Below are 27,330 nucleotides of genomic sequence, written 5' to 3' on the forward strand. Positions count from 1 at the left end.
CGTCCGTGGGGGGAGGTAAGGGGTTGCTATAAAACATAGTATTCTAACTACTACAGATGTTGCTGCTAGAATTTACAGCTTTCTCTGCGTGCTTATCTCTCCTCACCAGTTTCTGCACGTTGAATCACATTCAAACATAGGCCATTTTAAGTCATCTTTTTATTATTTTAACCTTTTTTTTTTTTAAGCTACAATTAATTTCTTCTGTGCTATTCTGTAATGTTAAATAGATTCGAGACCTGTATTTACAAACCACATGCAATCCTATTTTGGCACATGTAAATTACATGCAAATACATTCTAAATTAGTTTGTTTATCACTCCAGAATTCTAATCCAAAGGTTTTGGTTTTTTAAATTTAGTTTTTATTCTGATGTGTTTACAAATGAGTTTGACTCTGGAAAATAACTTAATAAACTCAGGGTTAGCTATGCAATTAGAGGAGGCATCTGGGAACCATAAAACCTGGAAAACAATATTTACATCTTTTGTGCATCCAAGATTCTACTTTTTTTTCTCCCTTAAATTCATCATTTCAAAATATTGCCATTATTTTTGTATGAGGACAAACAACAAGAACTCATTTTTATAACCAATGACCCCTCTCTCCAACGAGCAATTCATGGGGTAGCACTGGATAAAATGCACAAAGTAGAAGATTTCATTACAAAAAAAGAAAATGAAAAATAACTGAATTAACATTGATCATGACTTTTCAACAGCATTTCTTATTATTACAGCCAGGCAAAGTCTCCTGTGGGCAGTAAAGCTTTCCCGTGTATTATTAGCCCTCTACAGAAAGCTATGAAAAGACACAAATCTGTTTTGTCAAAGGACAGAAGAGCATTTAGTTATAAGAGAAAGTATGGTCATAATCCATTGTTGGGTTAAAGGTGAAGAAAACAGAACTATAACACAAAGCCTTAAGAGAGTAATACTCCTGCAGTTAATTCCTGAACACCGCAGCACAGCCGCCCGGTTTGCGGGGAGAATACATTCTCGGGGCAACCTGACATCTATACGGTTTATATTTATTAGCGGCAGCGCTATTATATAGCATCTCTGTTTGTGCTAGGCACAAGCGCGCGCGGCACTGTGGCTCCCGCTTCGGGAGGCGTTTGTTGAGATGCCACGAGTGTCCGTGCAGCTGGCGCGAAAGCCAGCGCCGTGGCAGAGGCGACCGCCCGCGCCTGGCTGCAGGAGGGCAGAGGGATGGGAACGTCTTGCTTGGCCGTGCTGCTGGTGGTGGTGCAGCCCAGAGCCCAACGCAGCCGCCCTGGGTACTCGAACTAGACCATTTTGGAATTTTTTTCTCGTATAGAGAAGGCTGTTTTAGTGCTTGAATAACAAAATTCAAGGCCATCCGCTGGAGTGAAGGGGTTCTGTTCAGGATCACACGCTAAGGCAGTGCGTGAGGTTGCTCTCGGTGACAGGTTTGTCAAATTTTTGAAAACGATTAGGGATTTGGTCCAGGTAAAGGGCAACTTAAGCGCTCTGGATCAGACGCCAAAGCAAATTTGCAGCAGCTCTAAGTGACCAGATGAGGATTTCTTTTGCGTCCAAGCACAGGCCCTGCACCCCCACAGTCCCTGGGAGGAACAGCGAGCGGGTGGGTTTAGCCCAAGGGACGACGCAGCCTGGCAGGATTTAGCACCACGCTGAGGCTGCCCTGAGGCTGGACAGGAAAGTCAGGGTCTCTACAGCTCATTCTTCCTTCTGGTAGTCCCCAGAGGATAAGGACAATGGATGCAGCTGCGTAACAGGGCAGGTAATATAATAAAAACATCAAGAATAATATAATCCCCTGCTGTCTCCTAGATATTGCAAACAAACTTATTTTTATTTTGATTCTTGTGGCCCAGCAAATATGACTTTACAGTTTATGTTGCCCTCCCCAGACCCCGCTGCAGACCTTACCCCTTACTGCCTCATGTCCCTTGCCCTCCCGTGCCTTGCTCCTCCGCCACCGCTCTCTGTCCTGGCACTCACGTCATCTACACGGTCCAGCGCAGCGTCTTGTACAGATACCACAGCTAGCCGCAACATCAGAGGCAGCTCGTGGTGTTAAAACAGTATTTCACCTTCCTTGAACCTGCTGTTTAAGGACACTGCGGTGATACTACCGCCTAACAGTGCTCGTGTTATCTCATTTAGCAGCATCTCAGATAACTCCCTCCTATACTGTACTGAGCTGCGTGATGAACAAGTCACTCTTCCACCGTGGGTTATCCTGCACTTTCAGTCTGAATTCACAAAACCATCACACCTTCCCCATTCAAATCTCTCCTAAAAATTCCTTTGTGCCTTCAAGTTACAAGCTCAAAATAATAATAGAGGCTCCAGGTTGTGCTTTCTTGTGGGTTTCCCAGTGACCTTGGCTGACTGCTTTAACAGAAAATGTTCTGCATACGAAAAAAAATGAACCCACTGGCAATTCTTAGAAACAAATGAGCTAAGGGAAAGTCTTTTGTGTGGTTCCAGCTCCGCTCTTCCTCAGTCCCATCCACTGTAGCTGCATAATCATCACTGTTTTGCCATTATCTGTTACAGCAGAGACTGGGGGGAAGGGGCAGCAAAGAGGCTCAGGAGTCTAGAAGGTGACGAAGACAGTAGTGGGCAGCTTCTCAAAAATAAAATGCAGCTCTATTAAAATAATCTTTTATTTTTGACATTCTTTTTTTCCATGTTTCCTGCCCACTGCCCCTTGCTTTATCTATTTAAGTCACCAACTATTCAGGGGCAGCTTGGTGTCACCCTGTGCATCCAGTGACGGGGATCCACGGGTGCTACTAAACCAGGAACGAAGCACAGTTAGCTCTCATGTGCCCGGCTAGGTCAAAAAAACCCCCACAAACACTCACAAGCAAAGGTTCAGGTCCAGGTGCAATTCAGCAGCACTGGAATGACAGCGTTCTGAAGCCAGTAAATAAATAAATAGATAAATAAATGAATTTAGGGGTTGTTTCTCTCAGGCAGAGCACGCAGATAACACGGCTTGTCGGCATCTGGAGCCACGCTGGTGAGTCTGCTGCGAGGTGCGTAGCTCTGCTATTCAGGTCTCTGCTAGCTCATGCATTTCCACACCGTACTCCATTTTGTAGTGTCAATATAATCCTCTGCTGTCTTCTAGATATTTAATACACTGATTTTCACTAAGTCTTGCTCAGGTCACTCGGCAAGTGAGTTCACTTGTTCAAGTCACTCGGTAATTAAACAAACAAAAAAAATATTCCTAAGTGAAGAGACTGTTTCAATAGAGATGCCCTTGCAAATTAAAATTTCATTAAAATGGAAGAAAGCTTTCCATTCTCTAAAAAAATCTGATACTCAAGAAAGGGTGGGGTTTCACTGACAAAAGAAAAAGATATTATTTTAAGTTTTCCTCAAGCTTAGGCAAAAAGAGAAGGAGCACAATACACCTGTGCACAGAATTGCTCGTTTTCACTCTCTCTAAATGAGCCAAACGCTCATTCTGCACGTTGTGAAGTAAAACAGAAAGCATTATGTGCAAACATTTACAGCATAAAAAGCCTCGTCACCTGGGATACTTGCTGCTTCTGAAAATTCTGATCAAAGATAAAAACCAAGACAACTCCTTGTAATCAATTATGCACAGATAGTCCTCAGCGTATGTGCAATTCATAAAAATAATACTAAAAACATAACATGGATTTACATGCAGAAATGAAATATGGACATGGACAGAACACTAATCTTCCGACTGGTATCTTAAATCGACAATCCCAGTTCTTTAAGCCACTCTCTGGCTAAATAGTGCTTCCTTGAAAAAAAATTTCCAGCAGCCCTTTAACCGCTCTCGCTTACACAAGAGGAGCTGCAGAGACACAGCCCAGCACCGCGTGAAGGTTACAGCAGGCTGCAGTCGGGGAATCAGCGCTGCAACAAGCTGGACGCAGGTTTTATTTCTGCGTAGGCAGAGACGATCGCACCCCGCCATACATCCAAAAAGCACTGGTGGCGCAGAGCAAGCCATTACTTGACAATCCGGATGTTTCTTAAAAGAGGGGCTGCAGTACGCAGTGGCAAGCCAGACGCGATGCGTAGCAGGCTGCCTTGCACGAGTCCCCTGTAGGTACACCCTTCCACACGTACGCTGATCGGAGGCAAACTGCAAGGGTGACCCTCCCGCGCTAGCCACTAAATTCAGAGGGGAAGTTGAAGATGTATTCAGGTTTCAGGCGTGTATGAACATGCTATCGTCGTCGTCCCCACTAATACCAAATTCACACTTTGAGGTCTTTTCTGTGTCTTTTTCACTCAGCCTTGTAACAGTCACGTCAAGGAATTCACATCGCAATGTCAATCCTTTCATCTACTTTACACCCCTCAAAACCTGTAAAATATTTATATTTCCACATGAGGATTTATTCCTGTTTTGTTCTAGCTGACATCCTTTCGTCACGGTCTTATACATTTTTGCCTAGGTGAGCCCCAAAGAGTACGCAGTGACTTAATGAGCAGATCAATTACTGTTCATAAGAAAAGATACTGTCTCTTTAAAGGTTATTTGAAGGTTGATTGCTATCTTATTGCTTATATCCTGCAAATCTATTCAGCCTTATGAATGAATTTGACCTTTTTATACTTACTGGGAAAAAAAAAACCAGAACAGAAGTTAATTTAGAGCTCTATAATACAACACTTTTTCCCAGAGAAATGAAAGGGCATTCAAATCGATACCTGCACAATAACACTCTGATGAATGTTTGCACCCAATTTTCTCATTTTGCTAACTTGAGATTGGGCATTTTGAATAGTTCTCAAAGAACATATTCTTTATGTGCTGTGAAGTATGTGGTATTGTGTCCAAACAATGCTAGAGGATAATCATTATAGGAGTATCACTGGGCCTGAAAAGGTCAGTTAGTTAGAAATGTCAGCTTTCAATGCAACTATGCCGGACCTTCCTATGTAAGGATCCAATTAAAGGGACATGCCAAGGTGCATGGAAACATCATGGTGACCCAGAATAATAATCAGGTATTGTAGAAAAGCTTGATATTTTTCTTCAAAAGTAATGGATTAGCCTTTAGAATATCTTCTCTGCAGTCTTATTTTGACTTCGCAAATATCACTTATTCTACATATATCCAAAAAAAGGTCATTTTTTTAAAATGCAAAGGTGGGGATAAAACAGCCTTACTAAAAGTAAATATTTTGCAACTAATGGAAAAAAAAAAAAGTCTGTTTTCATTACTGGATCAAAACAAGTGTCATTTCAATAGATCTCAAAACTGTGATATTTGAGATGGATATAGATGGTGTTTGGGGAGACAGGTGGGGAGAGGTCAGGGGACAGGCAGAAAGATCCGGGGGGACTTATTCTCTTGGAACACGTTGTGCGCAAAGACTGCACAGAGAAAAGTCGGTGGGAATAGCAACACCGGTCAGTGAGTATGTAGCACCTCTGCAGCCCTTATTCCGGCAAATGGAGAGGTATAAGTAAGAATTAGGAAGGTACTGATCTGCACGAATAAGTAATTACAAGCAACAATATTACTTCTCCTTATCACAGCAAATGGAAATTCTTACAGCTCTTCAGATACAACGAAGGTGAGGAATTGGATACAGTCAAATTTCCTAATTAGCCTCAGGACAGCTGAAACCAACCTAATGGCACATACACACATGCCAAAAAAAAAAAAAGTCCATGTTTTCTCTCTGATCTCTGGTAGTATTTCAACTTGCTAAAGTTTCATCAAGTCTAGAACAAACTTCATCTGTAGTTTTAGGGTTCAGCTAAGACTGACAACACTGGAACTTCCCTTTGAGCCGAGACTTCAGCATATGTATTTTCTTTCTATGGTAAAGAAATTCTTGTGCTGTGGGTTCAAACAAACCATGTGGGGTCTGTTGCCTTGCTGAGCAACGAGGTGCTGTTCTCCCAAGTTATTTTACATTATTGTGGGCAAACGGGTGGATTAACACCCAGTGTCTTAGTGATATGAGAAATGGTTTCACTCCTATCCATCACTGAGCATTAAAAGACTCAGTTATTACTGGAAAGGTAAGTAATTTCTTTTCTCCACCACCCTTCTGAATAAAACAGCATGTGAAGCTTCACTAACAAACATGAACGGTAATTATGTTGGGCCATTTAAAAACTCAGATGCTATCCCTTGACACAGACCAAAATCAATGTACTATTAATTAATAAGGACGAGCAAAAATAGTACCCGAGTTTTAGCAGCAAACAACTTTCTGTCACGTTTTATTACTCTGTATCATTTTTACTAATACCTGTCTTATAGCTTCATGACTTCGAGTTCATATTATTTTCATGCTTCAATTAGAAAGAAATAGATAGCCAGACTATCCAGGAAGGTAATGGAAAAGTCTTGCAGAGGGGCTTAGTGGTGGAATTTATAGTTAAATGAAACTTTCGAATATACTATAAAACTTCTCCTTCCTTTATGTAGTTTTACTTGAGGTCTCATAAGCAGTAATATGTAGAAACGCAAAACTTAATCAGCTAAAAAATATAGCAAATCCCACATATCACTTTATGCAATGCCAGAAGAGTAAAAATATATTTTCCTAACCAGAGGAAATTAACTAGGCAACAGTCCTATATCTATAATTCAAAGCAGTAAAATATGTATGGCAGAAACTAAAGCCACCTTAAAAGAATTCAGTGTAGCAGTGTATCACAAATTAATGAAATGGAGACATTTTTAGAGCATGAAGCACTGATGATATTAAAGAGGGAGAGAATATTTCACCACATAGATCAGTCTGATAAATACTTCTAAAATCAAGCTTTTTTCCCCCATTTAAAAGTGTAAGAGCTTGAATATTAGGCGGAGGCACCCACAAAGTCATTAACATTTCTGATCAAATCTCAATGGTGCTCCACAGAGATTAGGAATATCTTACTCTGTCCCTGCATGTAAACCTCTAATGCGGTCAGAGGAAAATCTGTGTAAATCAAAAGGAAGGAATTATGGAGTCAGCTGTTACTTTATTTCACCTAAAACAGAGCTGAAAGAAACTTAAAACACTTTATATTCCACGCTGTAGCCAGGCTGGGGACTATGGAATATTCAACTACCCCAGGTTTTTTAAATGCAATCAATTTACTGCTGCCAAATGTAGTAGGTTTATATACATCTGGGAAACACGCACCTACGGTGCTGATGGATTTCTCCTGACATTGCACTGATTTCAAGAGAATGTTATTTTAAATTGGCAGTAGAGAGACTGGTAGAGAAGGATAAAGCCCTGAGGACAGCTGAATCAAAGAGAATTTCAAAAGAATTTTCCTGATGGTTCTTGGATAATATCACATGTTAGCTATTTTCAAAGCCAATAGTTTCCAACACACTTCCATTTATGGTATCAATAATTAAAAAATACTTCAGTGGGAGATGAACTTACCTTACTGAGAAGAGGAATTGGAAAGCTGTATTATTATTGTAAACACAGGAGATGCAAAAAGCTTTGTCTCCATGGAAAAACTATGGAAACAGGGATATCTTCTTTGCAGCTATGGAGTGGTTACCACAAAATGTGGTGTGATTGTGTGTGCATGTTCAAAGCGTTATGAGAACATGATCATGTAGAAATTAAGGTCAGATCCTCAGCTCCTTTGTGCAGCGAGGCCAAATTAAACCACCTGAAGATTTCATCCTAAAACCCAAAGTCAACTAGAAGAAGTATTAAGGAAATGTTTTGGATCAAATTCAGAGGTAAAACTAAGTTTAAAGAAAATTTAAATTACCAAATCTTAAACCTCATTATGTCCCACTCCCTGCCAGCACGTCCCTGCCAGCTACTAATGAATTTTTAACATCTTTCCCCCACCCCACTGCGCACATCAGCTCTGACTCTGGCACCCTGAACCGTACGGCGCGTTACAGTCTAATTGTAACTCACATGTCAAGGGGCAAGAAGAAAGAGTGTGGCGAGAGCATTGATAAATTTAACTTAACATTCCTCCAGCTACTCGGCACTACGGCGGAGCAGTGAGCTCCCCTCCACGTTTTACATGGGTGTCAGTTACTTCAAAGGAATATATTTGAGCGTGAGGGAGTCTGGCTCGCTCCCAGCTTATGCATCATTTGTGTCTGGCTGTTTCTGAAGACCCGCAGCAAAGCAATGACTTCCTCCAGTTTGGGGCACATCGTGAAGCTTTCCATAGCCATTTTCTTAGAGGCGCTGGAACGGGTCAGCTCTGCACGTTGCACGCAAAATGTGCAGCTGGAGCTGCAGCTCTCACCCTCTGCATTTCTTCCTTTTTTTCCCCCCCAGTTTTTTCCAGAGTGCTCTAAGTCCAGGTTACAGATTAATGATCTATACCTGTTCAGTTTAACATACAAATGTGCTTTTAAGTCAAGCACCCGTTCGGCCAGGTTTTTCAGAGCCGCGCACACGTCTGGAAGCCACCTGGAGTAAGGCAAGAGGCAGCAGCGGGTCGCCCTCGCAGCGCGGGCTTGGCACAGCGTGGGCAGGGTGGGGATTCATGGCATGAGGAACGAGCACCGCTTCATACCCATCGGTGAAGTCCTAGGCAATCATGCAACAACCATGGCCATGGACAACAGCACAACTGCCATGAGGTTATGTTAAGGTCCCTGTGATCCCACAAACTCTCTTTTGAATGCTTTGGCATTTGTGTCTCGACACCCTTTAATTGCTATTGACGACACTACTTTTTTTGTGGCACGTGGAAAAGAGCTGTTGTAATACCTGCACGGGGTCACCAAGCGATTCTTAACTAAATGTACAAAAACTGGTTCGGGAATTTCACACGCACACACACACAAAAGAAAGATGATATTCGTCATGACAGAAGCGCAAACCATAGAGGTCACCTTTGGTTTTGAAGTCCTTTGTCTAGTCTTACAATTAAGCAGTAAGGCTTCGGTGGCTGACGCTGCTTGTGAGACACGGAGGACTTTCATACTATAAATAAGGCTGAGTGACCTCCATCACAAATGAAGGCTGGCTGCCTGCGGCAAGGTGGAGAACAGGAACAAGTCCCAAAGGATTAACAGCTGCAAATAAATAGCCCACTCCCTAATTTGAATCAGTAAATTAAGGCATGACAGTGATTATGTCTGATCTCAGCCATCATAAGCAATACCGGGACTTGGTAAAAGCAAGTTGTTGATGTCAGATCTTAGAGATAGGACTCAAAGAATGAAATGTTAAAAAGTTGCAGTCTCTGAAGATAGACAAAAACCTCAAGACTATGATTTATTTTATTTTATTTTTGTATTTGTAGGGCCCAAACTAGACCCTTTAATCCACAGTTTGACATTTTCCAATCCTACCAGGAATTAAGTGCCTAACTTTTTCAGCCTCTTTGAAAAATCTCAGCTTTAGGTTCTTAGGTAAGTTTGGCCTGATCCAGCATCAGGCTTCTTTTGAAAATGCCTTTATTGAAAGCAAAATTTTAGGCATTCAATTACATAATCATGGCACAAATATTAAATTTTTTCCTACACAGCCAATTATTGTAGATTTCTGGCTAAATATCAAAGGGTAAAACTTGTATTTCAGAAAAAAATTCATGTTATGGAGAGACTTTTTTCTGCCCTTTTAGTGCAGTATCTCTACCTACGCAGTTATTGAAAGCTGGTTTAGTATTTAGCTATTTTGATCCTTCCAACTAATTGCTGTGTTGATTTAGTAGATTGCTGTATTAAATTGAGAGATCTGAAGCGACAGGTACTTGCCGTGATCACATCTATGCACACACTCAACTTAGTCAACCCTTTCATTGTTCCATTGAATACTGTATCTGAAATTCTAGAATCACAGAATGGTTTGGGTTGGAAGGGACCTCAAAGATCATCTAGTTCCAACCCCTCTGCCGTGGGCTGGGACACCCTCCACTAGACCAGGTTGCCCAAAGCCCCATCCAGCCTGGCCCTGAACACTTCCAGGGATGGGGCATCCACAGCTTCTCTGGGCAACCTGTGCCAGTGCCTCACCACCCTCACAGTAAAGAATTTCTTCCTAATATCTCATCTAAATCTACCCTCTTTTAGTTTAAAGCCATTACCCCTTGTCCTGTCACTCCATGCCCTTGTAAACAGTCCCTCTCCAGCTTTCTTGTAGACTCCTTCAGGTACTGGAAGGCTGCTCTAAGGTCTCCCCGGAGCCTTCTCTTCTCCAGGCTGAAGAACCCCAACTCTCTCAGCCTGTCTTCACAAGAGAGGTGCTCCAGCCCTCTGATCATCTTCATGGCCTCCTCTGGACTCTCTCCAAAAGGTCCATGTCCTTCTTATGTTGGGAACCCCAGACCTGGATGCAGTACTGCAGGTGGGGTCTCAGGAGAGTGGAGTAGAGGGGCAGGATCACCTCCCTCGACCTGCTGGTCACACTTCTTTTGATGCAGCCCAGGATATGAGGAAAGTATCATAAATTCTTTTTACAGAAAAGTCCCATATTAAGTTTTTCTGGTCCCCAATCCTCTTTTTCTCTTATTAAAGAAAAGTCTGTGGACTTTGGTGCCCTTATCCAAGATCTGAGTGTTTATTACAATTAAGACCTTCAGAGATCTTTTCTTCTTTTTCCCCTAGAAATAGGGAATGCTGGAGATACAAAAAATGAAAAACGTGCCATGTTTGTCCTTGAAGTTACAGTCAGAATAGTGACAATGGCTGTAACACACTGTATTGTTGCTTTTATCAGCAAGTGCCCTGAGCATACATTAACATAATTGCAAACTGCATGAAAAGTGAACATGCAAAAATGTGATGCAATTGCCAATAGCCTCAAACATCTGTCCCGACAAAGTGTTCCTCCTCCTTATTTTAATTCTTATTATTTTAACAAGGTTAGTGAAGGAGAAACCATGTCACAGATGATATCTACATTCAGAGTGTCAGAACAATTATTGACGCAAAATTGTTATCCAAGCAAATGTGTGTCACATTTTGTTCACTTCCCATAACACCTGTTCATTTCGCTAACACATTATTCCCAGTTAAAGCCAGAACTCATTAGTCCCGGTTAAAGCCAAACTGAAAGCTTAATACGTACGTACATTTGAAAATTTGAAAAAGTTAACCAATAGGTAGCACCATTCAAGCACGGTGTACATCTGAACCTCGTGGGCAGCAAACTTCTGTAGCAGCTAATGGAAAGAAACTGAGCCAGAGAAAGTAGCAATAAATTAAAAGCCACCCAGCCTTAAGAGCTGAGATCAAAGAGGAGCACTATTCAAATGACCTGCGTGTCAGTCTTGGTGCTGAGACCTTCAAAACTCACTATGCCAAAGAGTCCAACACTTTCCCAGTATAACACATTTTGGTTTATCTCCTCAATATGCAAATGACAAAAGCCATTACAAAGCAGATCATTTACAGCATTTTCATTTTACCTAAATATTTTCTGACCTACTTTGAGGTTCTCCAGACCTAAGCCTAGACCTCCTGTCTCTCACCGCACGCACAGAGGGCCACCATCTCCTTACTTCCCGAACTACTCACATTTGCCACCAAGGAAAGTCAAACTTGCATTTCTGTGATACTTGAACACACATTGTGAATTCCCGGGCATCTGCCCTGCAGACATACTGCTAACTGTAACCCCAGGAGGCTTAAAGAAATATCAGCACTCAAATTCATAGAGTAAAGGTCTGAAGAGGCAGCTCTGTGAACGGATAACTGCCCGGGGCTTTGCCGAGCACAATATAGCTGTCACTTGTTATTACGTGAAAGATTTTCTGGGGAACAGTGTTTTTCATTTTGCATGTCAGAGATGGGGGAAAAAACACATTAGACAACCATCTCTTTAAGAAAAGAAAAGAAAAAAGAGAAGAGGAGAGCTGTGCGGCTGAGCTCACTTACCAGGGCTGGTTATTGTCAGGAGGTCAAGCTGCCGTTTCTGCTGAAAAACAAATTATAGAAGGAATTGTTAAAAGGGGACTAATTTTAGTGGGTCAGCTTAGACCTGCAAAGTAAGTGTTCTGACATTTATAGCAGAATTAATTACAAGCTACATGGCTTACAGTAACTCTTTTGGATGGGATCCACATGTACTTTATGAGGAAGAAAAAAAACCCCTTGCTCAGTCCTTTTAATGTGTTTTTATTTGCACTTATAAAGTTTTACTATTTCTTTTTTGGAACATATACTTGAAATGGATAGCTAGAAGCACAGATGGACCGATATATTTATAAAAGTGATTTCTGATTCCACAGGGAAGTAGACAAGGAACCAAGACAAGAAACTCTAAGTTCTTTATTCATATCAATCACTGACTCATAGCCTGTATGTGATCAAACACAATTATATCGCCTTGGGGTGAACCTTTCAAAGACATGTAAGAGGATCTAGACAAACTCAAGACTGATAAAAGGAAAGCTTCTTTTCATGCTGAGCACAGTCAGCCCATGGATCTCATTGCCACCAGATATCCCTCACACCAAAAGCTTGCCAGACTTGATCATCACTGGATATTTGTACAGATAGCAAAAAAATACAGGCAGTTATTATGGCAAATAATCAAGTTTAAACAGAAGAGTGGTTTCTGGAAGGGCTGCAAACCTTCACAGGGCAAGTCAACCTGTACTACGAGAAGGTTAGGAATTTTTTTTTTTCCTGGAACTAGCTATCCCACTGATGTCTTGGTGATGGTGGGCGGTGTCTGAGGTTCCCTTTCCCCTGTAACATGTAGCCAAGGCTGTTGCCTGTTCCATGTTCCCAGCCTTAGGTGACCCACCATTGCCTCTCTGTGGCCCACCACTGAAATCCCTGTGCTCCTGGACCATTATCATCCTTTGCAACCTTTCTGTGAGCTGAGAGCTTTTCATCAACAGCAGGGCTTTCCCCATCTCTCAGGCAGTTACTGCCTCTTCGTCATAGCAATTTCTAACTTACTGTCTTCTCCCTAACTTTGCCCAACATTAGTGTGTCTAGCTGGCATTGAAGATTTACTGTCCAGCTTAATTTCTCTCTTCTAATTTGCTCAATAATGTCTGTGTTACTTTCATTTATTGTCAGCCCTATTGATCTTTTTCTAATCTAATTCTCATCACTGCATTCACTGCATTCCCTGGGTGACAGCTGAAAGTCCTTGAGGAGGAAACATTGACTTGGTATTCCTTACTGTGAACACTCTTCCTTGGAAATTATGACTGATGAAACTCCTTTCCAAACCTATCGTTTCTCTATAAATAAAGCTTCACTGGCTAAAGTGTATGGACACAGTTGGTCATCCACTGAATATACTTGAGCTATATGCCCAACAGCGGATGTGGCCTGCTGGGAAGCCGAGTGGGGTGTCAGGCTGGAAAAACACATTTTCTGAAACCTTCCCGCCCTTCAGTCCCTTAACTCTTGTACAACACAAATCATATTTGTGAGAAGTCCATTCCTGTCTGCTTTCGTAGGTACTCCTCGTTCTCTTAACTCCGACTAGTCCTTCTGAGTATGACCTTAGTGGTGTGCTTGATATCATTTGCTTTCATATCAAATACTAAGGCCAGCCTATGCCGAGCCTTTTTCCAGGTGTGCCAGGGTAACTGGAAAAGGGAGCAGAGGGCCCTGCTGCTGCCTTGTGTCCCCTCCACAAGACCCGTAAGGAAATGCTGTCGCTGCTCTCCTGGGGTCTGCTCACCCCGCGCTCCTTTCCCAGGGAGCGATAAAGCAAAGTAAGCAATAGCGTAAGCAAGGGACCCACCTCCCCAGCGGGAGCTGTAAGATAAAACGGCTCCTAACGAGCTAAATTTTATATAGATCCTGTGCCTTAAGCCTGATTCATATATACAAAACTATGAAATGCCAGGGCTTAGCACCCACTGGGCCAGAAGCTTTGCTTACATTTCTCAGCACAACTGGAACTCCAAATCCTGTGTATCTAATGAACAGCTAGAGCAGAAAATGTATAGCCAAAGCCTATACTCTGTGAAAGCTTCTCTGCTGGGGGAAAAAGGTGGAATATAAATCTCCTGCGTGAAAGAAGGTTGCAAAATGTAGAGATTTGGAACAGACAGAAAGGCGTGTAGCCTCTGGTCCTGACGTGAGTCTATTAACTAGGGTAAAAATAAACATTAAATAAAAACCTAAATAAGCTTAACTTGATACTGCAGGAAAACAAAAGCATATAGAATAGACTAAATAAAAGGGGAAATAAAATGACACTGTTACAAGTCAAATGTTCATTTTGTAACTTTTTTTCCTGTTTGGACGCTGCCTTCAAGCTGGCCTTGGAAAAAACCAAATTAACTCCAGATCCAGCAAATCCTTGTATAGGTATTGAACTTTAAGCACAAGTTATTTCTCGGACTTCAAGCGGAGCAGCACTGATCTTTTGCATCTGACACCCAACGCTGCAAGGGATTTGAAATGCCACCAGGTTCTTGGCACTGGGTCCACCCAAACGCTCCGGGCTGGAGCGCGGTGGTTGCTGCCTTACCCGTGCACTGAGAGAGAAAAAAATTCCTCTGCTCTGACCTTCAGCAGACCTTGAAGACATTTCTCTAATTTAGCTCAGCAAGGGAAGTCTGTGGACACTCACCCAAGCCCTGGAGAGGAGGAAACAGCAAAGTGCATTCCAGAATCGTGCATTTAAACATGCAAACCCGCACTAATTATGGATCCAATCACTTTCCAGAAATTCAAGCCTGCTCTCAGATCTCAGGGGCTAGCTCTCTGCCGTTTCCAGGGCTCAGCTGGATGCAAGCAGTCTAGTAACCAGATGGGTTTTTTAAAGAAAAAACCACACAGACACACTTATGAGTGGCTATAAAAGCAGCAGAATTCGAATTTAAAGAGAGAGACATTACAAGTGTCACAAAGATTAATAAAATAATTGCATCAGAAGTATCATGGCTGTGGGGCTTTATATATTTGCTTCTCCCTCCAGTGCTGAAAGATGCAAATTGCATCTGTTGCCCCCCTCCAGCATGATCACCCTCTCCCTGTTTTGACAGATTTCTTGAAAGACTCATCTCACAAGATGTCTGGCTTTTTTTGTTCTGCCTTTAGTAATCTTCCACTTCTCAAACACCTGCCCCTGCAGAGGATGCTTGGGACTATCCCAATCTTCAGGCAACCTCCTGTCCCAAGAACTACTTACAACCTGTGCACTGAAATGTAATGACTCTCGTCCCTGGTCTGGGGCGAGGTGACAGCTTCCCATATCGCGAAGGCTGGATTTCACCTGTGCTGACAAAAAGGCATTCCATGAGAAACACTAAAGAGATTTCCACGGCATCAGCCATAACTTACAGGCGGCAAACAGCAAGATCCCCTGTATCGCCACAGTATCTCTATTGCTATAATCCTGTCCTACCCTTAAGGGGCAGCATCCTCATTTTCACTTTGCTGCTATCTGAAAGCCCAAAGGCAGGAAGAGGCCGTTGGTGATTCATAGCGGCTTCCCACCTCGTCCAGTTGTCGGTGGATGGTATCGCCCAGAGGCACAGTCCCGACAGCGCATCGGGGCTCTGCAGCAAACCTGCAGCAGCTCGTCTGCACTTCCACAAAATTAACACAATCTTTAATTAATGCAATAAGCACTGATGAGTAATAAATCATATTAACATACAAGGAAGGCAAATTTTTAATAAATTAAGCATTGATTCACTCAATAAATATTAATCTACTAAGCATCAAGAATTCATTACATTTTAGAAAACCAGTTGAAAAACCTCGCTGGTGAGCTGGTCTGAAGTGTGCAGAATGGTCCCTGTTCACCCATAATATACACTTATTTTTAACTAATTCCTTAATTTATCAAGTTAAACAACTTGCCTGAAAGTGAGTCTGGATTATTATTCCATTGCTGTATGCAATTTTCTCGACACAGATTCTAACTCACCCCTTGGATCATTTCATAAATTTTTCTTAGTGACTCCCTTTCTGAATACCTCCTTTCTCTTCCTTGATGTTAGTGGTCTTTAAAATATTTGCTGACTGGTGTAATTTAATTTTCACCTCAATTAACTCAGTGAGAGTTGCAAAACTAGAAAAAAAAAAGGGGGGGCGTAAATTAACTCATTCATTTAAGTTTAGCTTATCTACGAGATGTTCTTTCACACTTTGCTCTCTGCAGAGTTCCTCCAACCTTTTATATAGATGTGGGATGTGCTGCACTTGCTTTGACTCTTATCTACAGATTAGCAAAAGAGAAGGAAAAAAAGCCAGATGCAAAGATGCCCCATGAGACTGATACGGAGCTGTTTCTGTAGCAACCGATGATTTTCTTCTCATGTAAGAATGAGCCTAGTCATATCTAATTCTGAATGTATCTGGGCCTCACTTGCCAGCCAAAGCTGTGTCAAGTATAAAGTCAATATAGTCAGAAAGGGTGATAAAAAAAAGCAATTATAAAGTCATCTTCCTACTCCTCCTCTCCTCCTCCAGCCAGGATCCAAAAGATACCCTTACCTCTGCCTTACATCCCAGCACATCATCTCCTAGCCTCCAATGCCCAGCAGAGCTGGCAGGCAGAGCTGGAGGTGGCAGCCAGCCGCCCAGGTATCGCACACACGCGGCTGCTGTGCTGGGAGCTCCGTCAGCAGTCCCGCACACCCACGTCCCAGGAGACGGCGGTGCTCTGGCCCGGGGTTTCCTTAGACCGCAAGGACATCTATACCTGCTTTGCTCAGAGCCTCCATATAAAACTCGTAAGCCCAGAGCTCAGATCAACTTCAGCTTTAGAACGTTCTCGTTGGGTTTGTGCCATTTCACTGCCTTCGCCCTGCAGGCGGTATTTTCTGCAGCTACGAACCCAGAGGCAGGCTGCCCATCTCACTAACATCTCCGGCCACAGTCCGCCCGCACAACGCTGGAATTGACTCTCTGGGACCACAGGAGGACTTTGTCTTCCTAAATGTATTTTACCCAGCCTGGTCTCTGCTATTGATCTCTTCCCTCTAATTTTAATGTGGTTTGAACAGCTGTCTCTCCCTACCACCTTCAATTCACTATGCAGTTCAGAGGGTTTAAAACTGAAATCAAGTGAAGGATTTTTTTTCCAAACTTTTTGCCACAGGTTGTTACTAATTGTGCCTTTTCCTTTTAACTTCTAAATTAGCGCTTCTCTTCTATAAACTGTGTTGACATAACAGTAATTGAAACCAGTGCATCTTCTCACAAAATAAAGCTGAGCATGTATTGAAGCGTTTGCAGAAGCAAATTTCACATTTCTATGGCCTTTATTATTGCCACGCTCTGTAACGTCAGTGCTTTTGAAAGACATCATCTAACATTATATCATGAAGGAACCCAAAATTTCAGAAAAAGATCAGAGAGATCCCAGGTGTGTAACTTGGCACCATGTGGATGGCACAACGCGGCTGCCCACAAGCACCACCATAAACCTCCTTGGTTTCACACTGGGGGCACGTACAGCAGAGGGGAAGGAGGAGGGAGAAGGTGCCGAGAGGGAGGGGTTGAAGGCTGTGTCCCACCTTCTCACATTGCGACCTCACGGGTGACAAGGTGTGCATCTCGGCACGTTCTGCTCCTATGCAAAAGACACTTCTGTGATAGAGGAGTGTAAACCTTCTTTTAGTTGTTTGTTGTTGGACAGTTTAAGAAATAATCAGGGCTAATCAACACCTGAAAAACTTTCTAATGAAGGCTTAGATGAAGGAAAGTGTTAGTAAAAAGTAAATATAACTCAATGAGCATTTCACATCCATCTAGTTTCTCAAATGCAAGTTTATCTTCTCATGCCCTCCTTCCCTTCAGAGTGCAAGATTTATCTCCAAGGAGAAACTCTTGATTTAAGTAATGACCCCAATAAGCTACTAATTCAAATCCTGTTAAAATGGATAATTTGATGATTTAAAGCTTTTTTTTTTTTAATAATCACTTTATGCCAAGCAAAAATCTTTTTTTTTTTCCATCCTGAAATCACAGGCCTTTGTTCATATAATGAAGCAAGATCTCACATTTTGTACTTCCTTTATGATTAGCTGCTAAAGTTTCCTGGTATAATGATAAAATGAACCAGTCAGCTTGTTGACACTTGACTGGGATTTTAGTAAATTGCATCTGCTGTAGCCTACTCTGTGGAATCAATTATTGATAACATAGGTATGGGAGAACATTTATAAAAGTGGTTTGGGATATGTTATTGCTCATGCTAAGAGCTATAATGAGCATTTTAAACCATTTTAACAGTGACCTCTACAGACATTTGATCGGTGCAATATTTGGTAACTCAATTCTGGTTTAGAATCAAAACCAAGTCCAAATGATGGAAGGCAGCGCCAAACCATTAAGCTACTTTACTCATCCTGCCAGTTCACATATTCTTCTACTTAATATCTGACACCTGCATATTACTTTCCCAAAAGCTAAGTGCCAAGGATACGTGGTACTTACTTATTTTTCTGAAACACTGCCAAACAAGCAGCTAAGACTTCTCCTTCTCCCCACTTTGACTATTTATCTCAAGAATACAACACTTGGGCATAACATATTATTTATTAACAAGCTCCTCCCCAGTTCTTACAGTCCTGTTGTGCTCAAAAGCTAATTAGAAAGAACATTAATACAACGAAGGCTAAGGAAAGATTGAAAAGCCATGCGAAGTATCTTTGGGCACGCATATAAACACTCTGTAGTACCTATGGCAGTAGCAGTAGGTCGCAGCCCCAAAGCCTTGGTGAGCAGATTACTACCAAAAGCAGTAGATCGCTGCTCAAAGCAACAGCTGTGGGAGGCTGAGCATTTGAAATGTGCATGTTCAGTTTTATTGGTCAAATTCCCAGTCTGTTCCACATATTCTTGAGTGACATCTACTGGTGCTTTATCTATAGGTTGCCTTGTTTACATACAAAGCACTCATAAAGATAGTATCCAGTAAAATGGATAAACTCATAAAGATAGTATCTTACAGAACCACTAGGAACCAAAAAAAAAGCCCATCAGTTAACTCTGAAGATTTGCAATCGCAACGAAAAGTTGTTAAGACTAACTTATCTCTGGAAGGAGGGAGAGGAGGAACGGACTGCTTTGGAATGAACTGATCCTTAACTTTGCCATCAAGAGTTACGACGACAGAAAGCCTCTTAAGTTTTCTGTCCTTCTGCATCTGTAAAATAACCAGCATCCTTATGCACCTCAGTGAAGCAACACAAAGGTAGATTTGTAGCAACTTTGTGGTTTGATGATGCATACTATGCATATACAGTGCATCTTCTCACACGTGCGGGTAAAAGGACATCCCTGATTATTTAATAACAGCCTCTTTTTAACCCAAGTCAAGACATGGCAAGCAAATCCGATGACTTTATTGAACCCAACTGGCAAACTTGACTCAGAGCTCCCAATTTCATAGGCTTCTGTCCTCCTTGTTAATTCAAGCCTGAAATGCTGAGACAAACTACTGCACAGACAGGCCGTGCTCCAGTCACCCTGCAGCCTGTGTAGACTGTGAGCATACAGCGCATACACAAACTCTGGTATCGCTGCCCCAGGAAAGACTGGGGAAAAAGAATGGACGGGACAGCCAGTACCTTGCCTGTGCTTCGTTCTGCTCTTCCCCAAAAGCTCTGGGCCTGCAGGAAATGACGGAAGAGAATAAGGCCCACTTCTCCACAGTCTCACCCCACATCCAGGATGGAATCAACCCTCTTTCTAGTCCATTAAGAAAAAGGTGGCTGTGGTTTTGCACATGTTTTAAATGAAGCACATGTACTTACACAGCAAGGGTTCAGGATCTACTCATTCCACAATTTAACTCAGCATTTTAAAGGGTTTGTTGTGGTAACAAACCACCACACAGGTTTTTCATAGTTTATGTATTATTATGTAAATTGCAGAGCCGTGGTTATAATCCTGTGCTTGTGACATCAATTACTTAATGCCTATAGAGATTACTGTAATGCCACAAACAGCGGATTATGTCTTAAAGTACATAGTAAGCAGCAGGAGCTAATAAACTCTTCTCTTTAAATTTTATTTATTTTGAAAAAAAAGAGTAAACAAGGACAGGAAAAACTATACAGACCACACACAGTGCCGTTAACAACTGAAATCTATACGTGATGCAGATCGCTCTAGGCATTGCATAGCCGTTCTTTAGTTGTGAATTCCTGTCTTACATTAAGTCTTATGAAGGAAAGGAGCAGCATTAGTGAAAGCAATTATGAACTTTGAGAGTTCACCATTTATTGAGGGGGTATGCAACAGTGTTCAATGACTGTTTAATTAGAAACAAAGCATATCTACCTATACCAGTAATGGGATATTGACTAACTAGCCATTGTTTATGGGCTGTTTTAGATAACAGACAAGACAGATTAACCCCCAACATATGCAATTTTAAAACTAAACGTGCAGTTGTAGGAGCCTGTGATCACACAGTAAGGGAGGCACAAATCCAGAGGTTTTGTCCCCTGCCCCATCTGGACCTTGAGATTGAACTTCAGCTGCTTACATGCAGCTACGAGTGCTCTGGCCAGCAGATCATTTCTCCCAAACCTTCTTTTGCTGTGTATAACTAACTAAATATTTGTCGAAACTGGGACTTAAGTTCCGACGTCCGCATCCAAACTGAGTAGTTTAGCTACCAGGTAGTAGCAGTTGTCCTGCTCTCTCCATGTCAGCTAATACTTAATTTAACAAACTGTCATGATGCCAGAAGAGCCAACACACTCGTGGTGAGAAGGTTGACTTGGGTTTGAAAAAAAAAAAAGTCATTCTACGAAAAGAGAAAAAAAACACCTAGAGCTCATGAGAGAGTTACTGGGAAGTTTTCTGAAACAGGAGACATTTTCACTGGAAGAGTCCTTCTTTGTAAGAAGTTAAATACCTTCTTCTTTGGGGAGCAGCATGTGTTTGCACTTGGTTTGGCTCCTGCCCTGTATTAGAATTCTGCTCAGGGCAACACTTAACTGGAAAACAAAGCTCTGAATTACAGCACTGATACAATCCACTTCCTAATACTCCTGGGCCCAGCCAAATGAAACACATCTTTGATAAACTTTTAAGAAACAGGACTCCTGTGGTTTCACACCATGAGGATAGCAACACAAATGGAAGGAAGAAAAAAGCATACAAAAGATGCAACATGAGTAAATTCCTTCTGAATATCAAATTTCCGCAAAATGATTGTATTTTCATACATAAAACTTATGAATTATGTGTTAAAAAGTCTCTATGAGTCAGCAACAGAGTGAAAATAAACATGAGAGAACACAACTTTTCTTGTTGCCATTTTCTCTGACTCCCTAGAGCCTAAATCCTTCCCCTCCAAGAGTTCCCCGCCTTTACTTCTGATTTTGTGGGAATTATCCGGTTGTGTTTATCTCAGGTGTTATTTTCTCTTAAGGTGCTGGAGTTTGCCTGCGATGCAGGCGAGCTGTGTGAGAACTCAGCACAGCAATTTCCAGATCATAGTTTGAGTGGTTGAGGGCATTCTGCAAACACTCAAAATATATTCCCTTTCCACTCAAAGATGGCAATATTTAAAGGGAACCGAGTGACTCGTGTAGAATGATAATGCATACCACTTTATATAGAAGAAAGCCTCAATAATAGGTTGTATTTCTGGAATCTCACATTCAAACATCTCAGAAACTTAAACATTCAACAGAGCATATTTCAGCTCTACAAGCAACCCAAACTCTTTGCCTGTAAGCCCAAGTAGCTGGGCTTTCTGTATAATACAAAGCAGAGTAAATGTTAGGAGAACTTCACAACTGCAAAAAGGTGTGCACGAGATCTACAGGCTATATCACCTCCAAAATCCTTCTGTAGTGATTTCCATTTGTGCCATCACCGTTCAGTTCCAAAGCTCCCAGTCTCACTCCTACAGCTCCAAGCATTCAAAAGGAAAAGACAGGGTCTATTCTGTTTTGAAAGTTAATTTTGCAGTTACCATTACTGTAATTTTATATATGTGCACACATAAATACATTGCATATGTGTATATTAAATCACAAATATAAACATTCTTGTATGTATATGTAGGTGTGTACATATCAAGGAGTGTATTCACTTCTGCATTGTACAGAGAGGAGTAAATGTGTATAAAACTGCTTACACGTGCCACACTTACAGACAAGGAATCGATATAGGCTATGTATTGCAGATACAGAAGAAAAACCTGGAAAATACTCAAAATTATCACACCTATCCAAGGCCAAGCTAGCATTTTGTCACTGACAGAAACATGGCAGCACACACATTTCCTCGTTAAAGAAGCATCTCTTTAAGGAGCCAAAGGAAATCAGTGTGAGGGGAGTCAATGGAACTGATTTCCAATGCTCCAGACTGGAGGATTTCAATTTTTAATCTTCAGCGCTAAATTCACTGTGCCTCCACTCTCCTCACATTCACTTTTCCTCTCTGTTGCCCTATTTCTGTATTTCCTCATTTCCTCCGTCCAGCCAAAGTGCTATAGCCCACTTTCACCTGCATTTGCAAACTGCTAATATTATGGGAATGTAAATCATCCAAACTTGCACAACAGCTGGACAAAATCAGGGTTTGTTTTTGGGGTTTTTGGGGGGTTTTTGGGTTTTTTTTTTTTTTGCAGCAAGAGGGCAACTAACTCCATCCCTCCAAGTCCTGCTCTGGCTGTTGAGGCACCACTACAGCCAAAGTCTTTTCTGCAATAGGGACAGGCAGGAAGGAGGGGAGAAATAACTCTGCGTTTTCACATTTAATTTAGGAGGATTACTTTATCTGAAAATCTTTCCCCCTCCATGCTGTGCAAAGTTCCTTGTTTACTGTATATAAGTCAAGACAACGTGATCACAATAATAGTGAAAAGTTAAATTAGAATCTAGTATGTATGGACAAATACATAAATTTATATGTCCAACTATTGTGGTCTCATCTAATTTCAAGCTTTTCATCTAATTTCAGTTTGAGTCTGTTTCCTTTCACAATCCACAGCAGTGAGTTAGTTTTTCTATTGCTCAAAAAAAAATCAATTTTTTTTTTCCAAACAAGACCGTTGGCTTGTCATATTCACTTAACAAATGATTCAGAGCATCCCAATCATCATTCTTGTAAAAACAGCGTATTTAATTACAGCCGGTGAAAGCACTGTCTGGAGAAGTCAAATGGCAGCAATGAGTGTGAGCTATCGCGGAGGTAGAAAGAAGAACCTCACTTTCCAAACAGACCCAACAATTCTGTGTAGTTTTCTGTGACACGTGCTAAAAAATCATTACTAAATCCCTGTATCTGAACATCTTGAGCCACAGAACTTGGAACAAGGTCCACTCAGGCTGCAGCCCGTGTCAGAACTCCCAAAGACTAACAGGGCAACGTTGGGACTCCTTACGGCCACTTCCAGGGTCACTCAGCCTTTGCAATTCGTGTTGCATCTATGGGTGGTGTCTCTAGAATTCTTAATATAAACAATAAAATGGAGGCTACTGGGACCGAGCTGGTGTTTAGCTCTGTACTTCCAAATTTGAACATTTTAATCTCACTTGTGAAATTTGGTGGTTTAGCCCAAACCCCTTCACCCAGGTGCTTTAAACGGTGGAAACCATTCCAGAGGCATTTTTATTCATAACAGTTGAAGAGAGCTATATATGTTGTATATAATATGTCATGTTATATTAGCGGAGAAAATAAAAGTTTGGTTCATCAAAATCACTGAGCTAAGGTAGCTTGCCCAAGAGCAGCCTCGAACGGAGATGTGCATAAGCAAACGAAGGCATCTAGATATTACTATTTTGCTCCTCTCTTCAGTCCGTGTTAGATTATTCTGACTAATAAAATAGGGAATAACATTTGTCCCATACACTAAACAAAGATAAGAGGTCTGAAATCCTCTTTTCATTAGCCTTGTTGCTAACTGTCTCAAATTATCACTCTTTTACAGTTGTTCTAGAAGCAATTCATTGGGGACCTGCTATCTGATATATATCTACCAGTGGTTAAAAAACATCGACCAAACTCTTGCGAAAACCCTGCGTGGTGACTGACAAATTCAAGCCTGCTTTGAGAAGCACCAAGAGCATGGGGACTTCAGTGGAAGAGAGAAGGGAATCAAACGCCCTATATTAACCAATTTTATATGAAACTGCTCATTTTGCATCGCAATTGTGCAGTTGCTTCAGGGTTCAGTCCAACCAAAGGCTGAGCGTCCCCGGTTCCCCTTGCCGAGACAGTCACTGAAGGCAGATCATGTCTCTCAGAATCGCATCTCCAGAAGACAGAAGCTGAGATTTACTCATGTACATGGAACAAATGTTTAACTGAGGATGTAATAACTACTTCACGAAGTTAAACTGCTTCCATTGCCCTTATTTACGTTCTTCATTTATGAGAAGAAATCCAGGAGGTTTCCAAACATCTATTGAATGTTAGCCTTAAAAATTAATTCTCTAGACATTAACAACAACATTTACACACTGCGTTTGGAAAAGCATTTTGGTTCGCCAAAGAATATGTATTTTTTAGTTTGCAGAAGAGCCCTTGTATGTCAAGAGTCACTCATGAGGAAGTATCAGACCATCATTTCAAACCAATTTCACAGGTGCAGGAAAGGTGAACAAAGTTTCCATAGGTGAACATGTGAGGAAAATTTATCCTTGTTCTTACCCTGAACTCTATTGTGTCAGACAGCTATGTTTCAGGATTTTTTGATTATTTTTCTTTTTTAAAGACCAACAGAAATGTAAATGTTCCAATTTATAGCAGCAAAATTAGGTGTCTGATTCATTCCTGTTCCCAGTGAGCTTCCATTTTTCTTTTGGGAGCTGAAGACAGGGAATATTTTTTTTCTTTTGCAAAGTAGCCCCCTCCGCTGCGGTCCCGCGGGTTGAGGTTGCAGAGGAGACGCGGGGCTGGCGTGGGAGCACAGCCTGCCCTTGCCCTCGCCAGCCCCAGCCTCCGCAGAGGCAGACAGGCGTTAGCAGGCAGTGTTTATTCCCCACAGACCGCTCCAGAAGAGAGCCTCTCTGCTGCGTTAGCCATCAGATACATATCTGTGCTCATTTACAGCTGGAAAAAATATGACAGTTCAAGTCTTTTTATACCCCCAAATAAATAAACAAAACAGTCCGGACAATACAATAGAATCAGTATTTTCAAATGAGCTTTTTAATGAAGTCTGAATACATTTCCAGCCCACATGATCAGAAAACTAAGTCAAGTCATTGGGGATTACTGTTAAAAAGCTCCTTGGAGAAAAAAGAAAAAAAACGAAAGAAAGAAAGAAGGAAAATATGATCTTAGGGCAGAAAAGGCACTTTGTATTCTAGGAGCTGGCAAAGCAACGGGCAGCAGCAAAGAAAGTGTTAAGAGAACTGAAGATAAAATGGTGCCATTAGGAAGCTGTCTTTGGAGGAGATTACGTAGAAATAAGATGAAACTTTTCTTAAAAACAAATAAGGAAGCAAACCAGCTCACCCAGCCCTCTGATCAGGAAAGAAATCAGAACTGTCAGCTTTCATCCGCCTCGTACAATAAAGCTAAACTCAAAAAAATAGTTACGTTTTGATTTAAGCCACACAAAGCTAATTTTTACTGGCCACAGCTTTTCCTAACGAGGTGTCTTGGACACTGAGGGACATGAGATTTTCGAGGTTGGGGAGTGTTTTAGTATTGCTACTGTGTCAACTTTGAATTATGCACAGATTTTTAAATATGGAACTGTTCCTCTACTTATGATGACAGGCACATTCACATCATATAAAATTGGGAATGGGGAGAACTAAACAAAGCCAGTGAGTTCTGAATTGATCACCTAAAACATCTGCTGTATTGCTTAGGAATTGCAGCACATATGGTATATAGGAGCATCCAATATTTGGAGACACACTACCTATGCAGAACATCCATAAAATGTCAGAAACACCCATTTTGGCCATTTCAGTCTTAACTCTGAATGTTCTTCTTTTAAATAAAATGCATTAAAATATTTTTGGGTTGATCTTTCTGTTTTATTACGTAGTTTGATTGCAGTCAACTTAGCTCCTGCCCTAAGTCTCCCGTATGTTTCTGTACGGCATTGAGAATACTAATAGTGTTCAAAAAGACAAGACCATAATGGAAAAGAGAAAGAAAAGTTATCATCTAAATGTGATCCTTCCTATCTCAGCCAATCTACTCCTTGCACTTACTCTGAATCTCACCGCTATTATGGTACAATAATCACACAGCAATCTTCACACAATATCTATTAACAACGAATCATCAATATGCATTTCTAAAACCACAATTTTACTCTGACAGAACAATCCTGCTATATAAAGCTCCAGTCTTGCCAAGAGCTAGGACGTAACATTTTCAGAACAGCTGACCTAGGAGTGAATTAGGTACCCAAATGCCTTTTAAGTGCTAACGTGTTTTCGAGAATCTGGTCCTAAGCATCAAAATCTCACTAGAACAGGACACGCTGGAGCCTCTGGATTTGCATTTAAGAATAGTAAGGCAAAATATCTCAAATGATCAAATAAAAGTATTTTTTAAATCCTACTGCCCAATTACTGGCTTTGAACCCCCATGAAGTTAAGCTATTTTGTAAGTTTGGCTTTGATTTCGGGGAGATAAGAAACACTGGACTCTCATATCCACTCGGACCACATCCCAGTGGAAAAGAGAGCTAGCGTGCAAAACAGAGAAAATACCAAATGGGGTATTGGAGCCATGGAGTCATAGAAGCCATTAGGTTGAAAAGAAATTCTTCAAAAGGGAACTAGTCTAGGGAACAGTACAGGTTCAGAAAAGATGGCAGAGATCAGCTAAAATACTTGTAATTTCTCTTGGCCAGAGTTTTCTTTAACCAGTTCAAGCTCAGAAAGAGGTAAGGGTGAACCATGAATCAACACTTAGAGAGTCTCCCTGGCAAACTTATTATTTGTTGCTGTCTCCATTGCAGAACCCGAGACAAAGGCTTTCCCCCTGAAGATACACACTAATAAAAGTGCCTGTACTCTCCCACTGCTTTGAACCTAATCCACCGGTAAAAATCAGTAACAAGTTGCATAATTCTGAAAGTCCCTCTGAAATTTATTGAATTACTCCCTACAAGCGATTACAAATAAACCCAGCACTAATTTACCCCTTACATCATCCAACCAACTGGAAAGATCCTACTCATCCATCTCAGCCACTGTCTTTCAGAAGAAAAAACAAAACAAAACAACAAACATTCTGGAATGGCTAAGTGAATCGGGTACCAGTTTTGATAATTCCAGCTCACATAAACAAAAGGCAGCATGGAATCCAAATTACAACGGACAAAATTATGTATCTTTTATAAGAAGTTCAGTGCCCAACCGGTATTAACCAGTTTGGCAGGATCATTATTTCTAACACTGGAATGCTAAAATATGGTATTTAATGAAACCACATCGTGTACTTCATAATAGCCAGCTGTATAACTCTGAAAATTAAAGGCTTATTTTCTTTCTTTGTGACCTGA

The 27,330-nt window shown here is 41.3% G+C and overlaps 1 protein-coding gene across 3 annotated transcripts in view; it reads right to left on the reverse strand.

The window, feature by feature from the left end:
- Nucleotides 1–27,330, reverse strand: part of LOC129209288 (BEN domain-containing protein 5) — a 952,643-nt gene that overhangs the window by 432,941 nt on the left and 492,372 nt on the right. For 2 of the 3 annotated variants that reach the window (XM_054833488.1, XM_054833496.1), the window contains exon 6: nucleotides 11,823–11,862. In XM_054833488.1, the coding sequence (XP_054689463.1) occupies nucleotides 11,823–11,862 (40 nt within the window). The remainder of the gene's footprint in view (nucleotides 1–11,822; nucleotides 11,863–27,330) is intronic. The other variant, XM_054833489.1, reaches the window with a different exon arrangement.

Source organism: Grus americana, chromosome 8, assembly GCF_028858705.1.
Source record: "Grus americana isolate bGruAme1 chromosome 8, bGruAme1.mat, whole genome shotgun sequence".
In the NCBI taxonomy this organism is placed as follows: Eukaryota; Metazoa; Chordata; class Aves; order Gruiformes; family Gruidae; genus Grus; species Grus americana.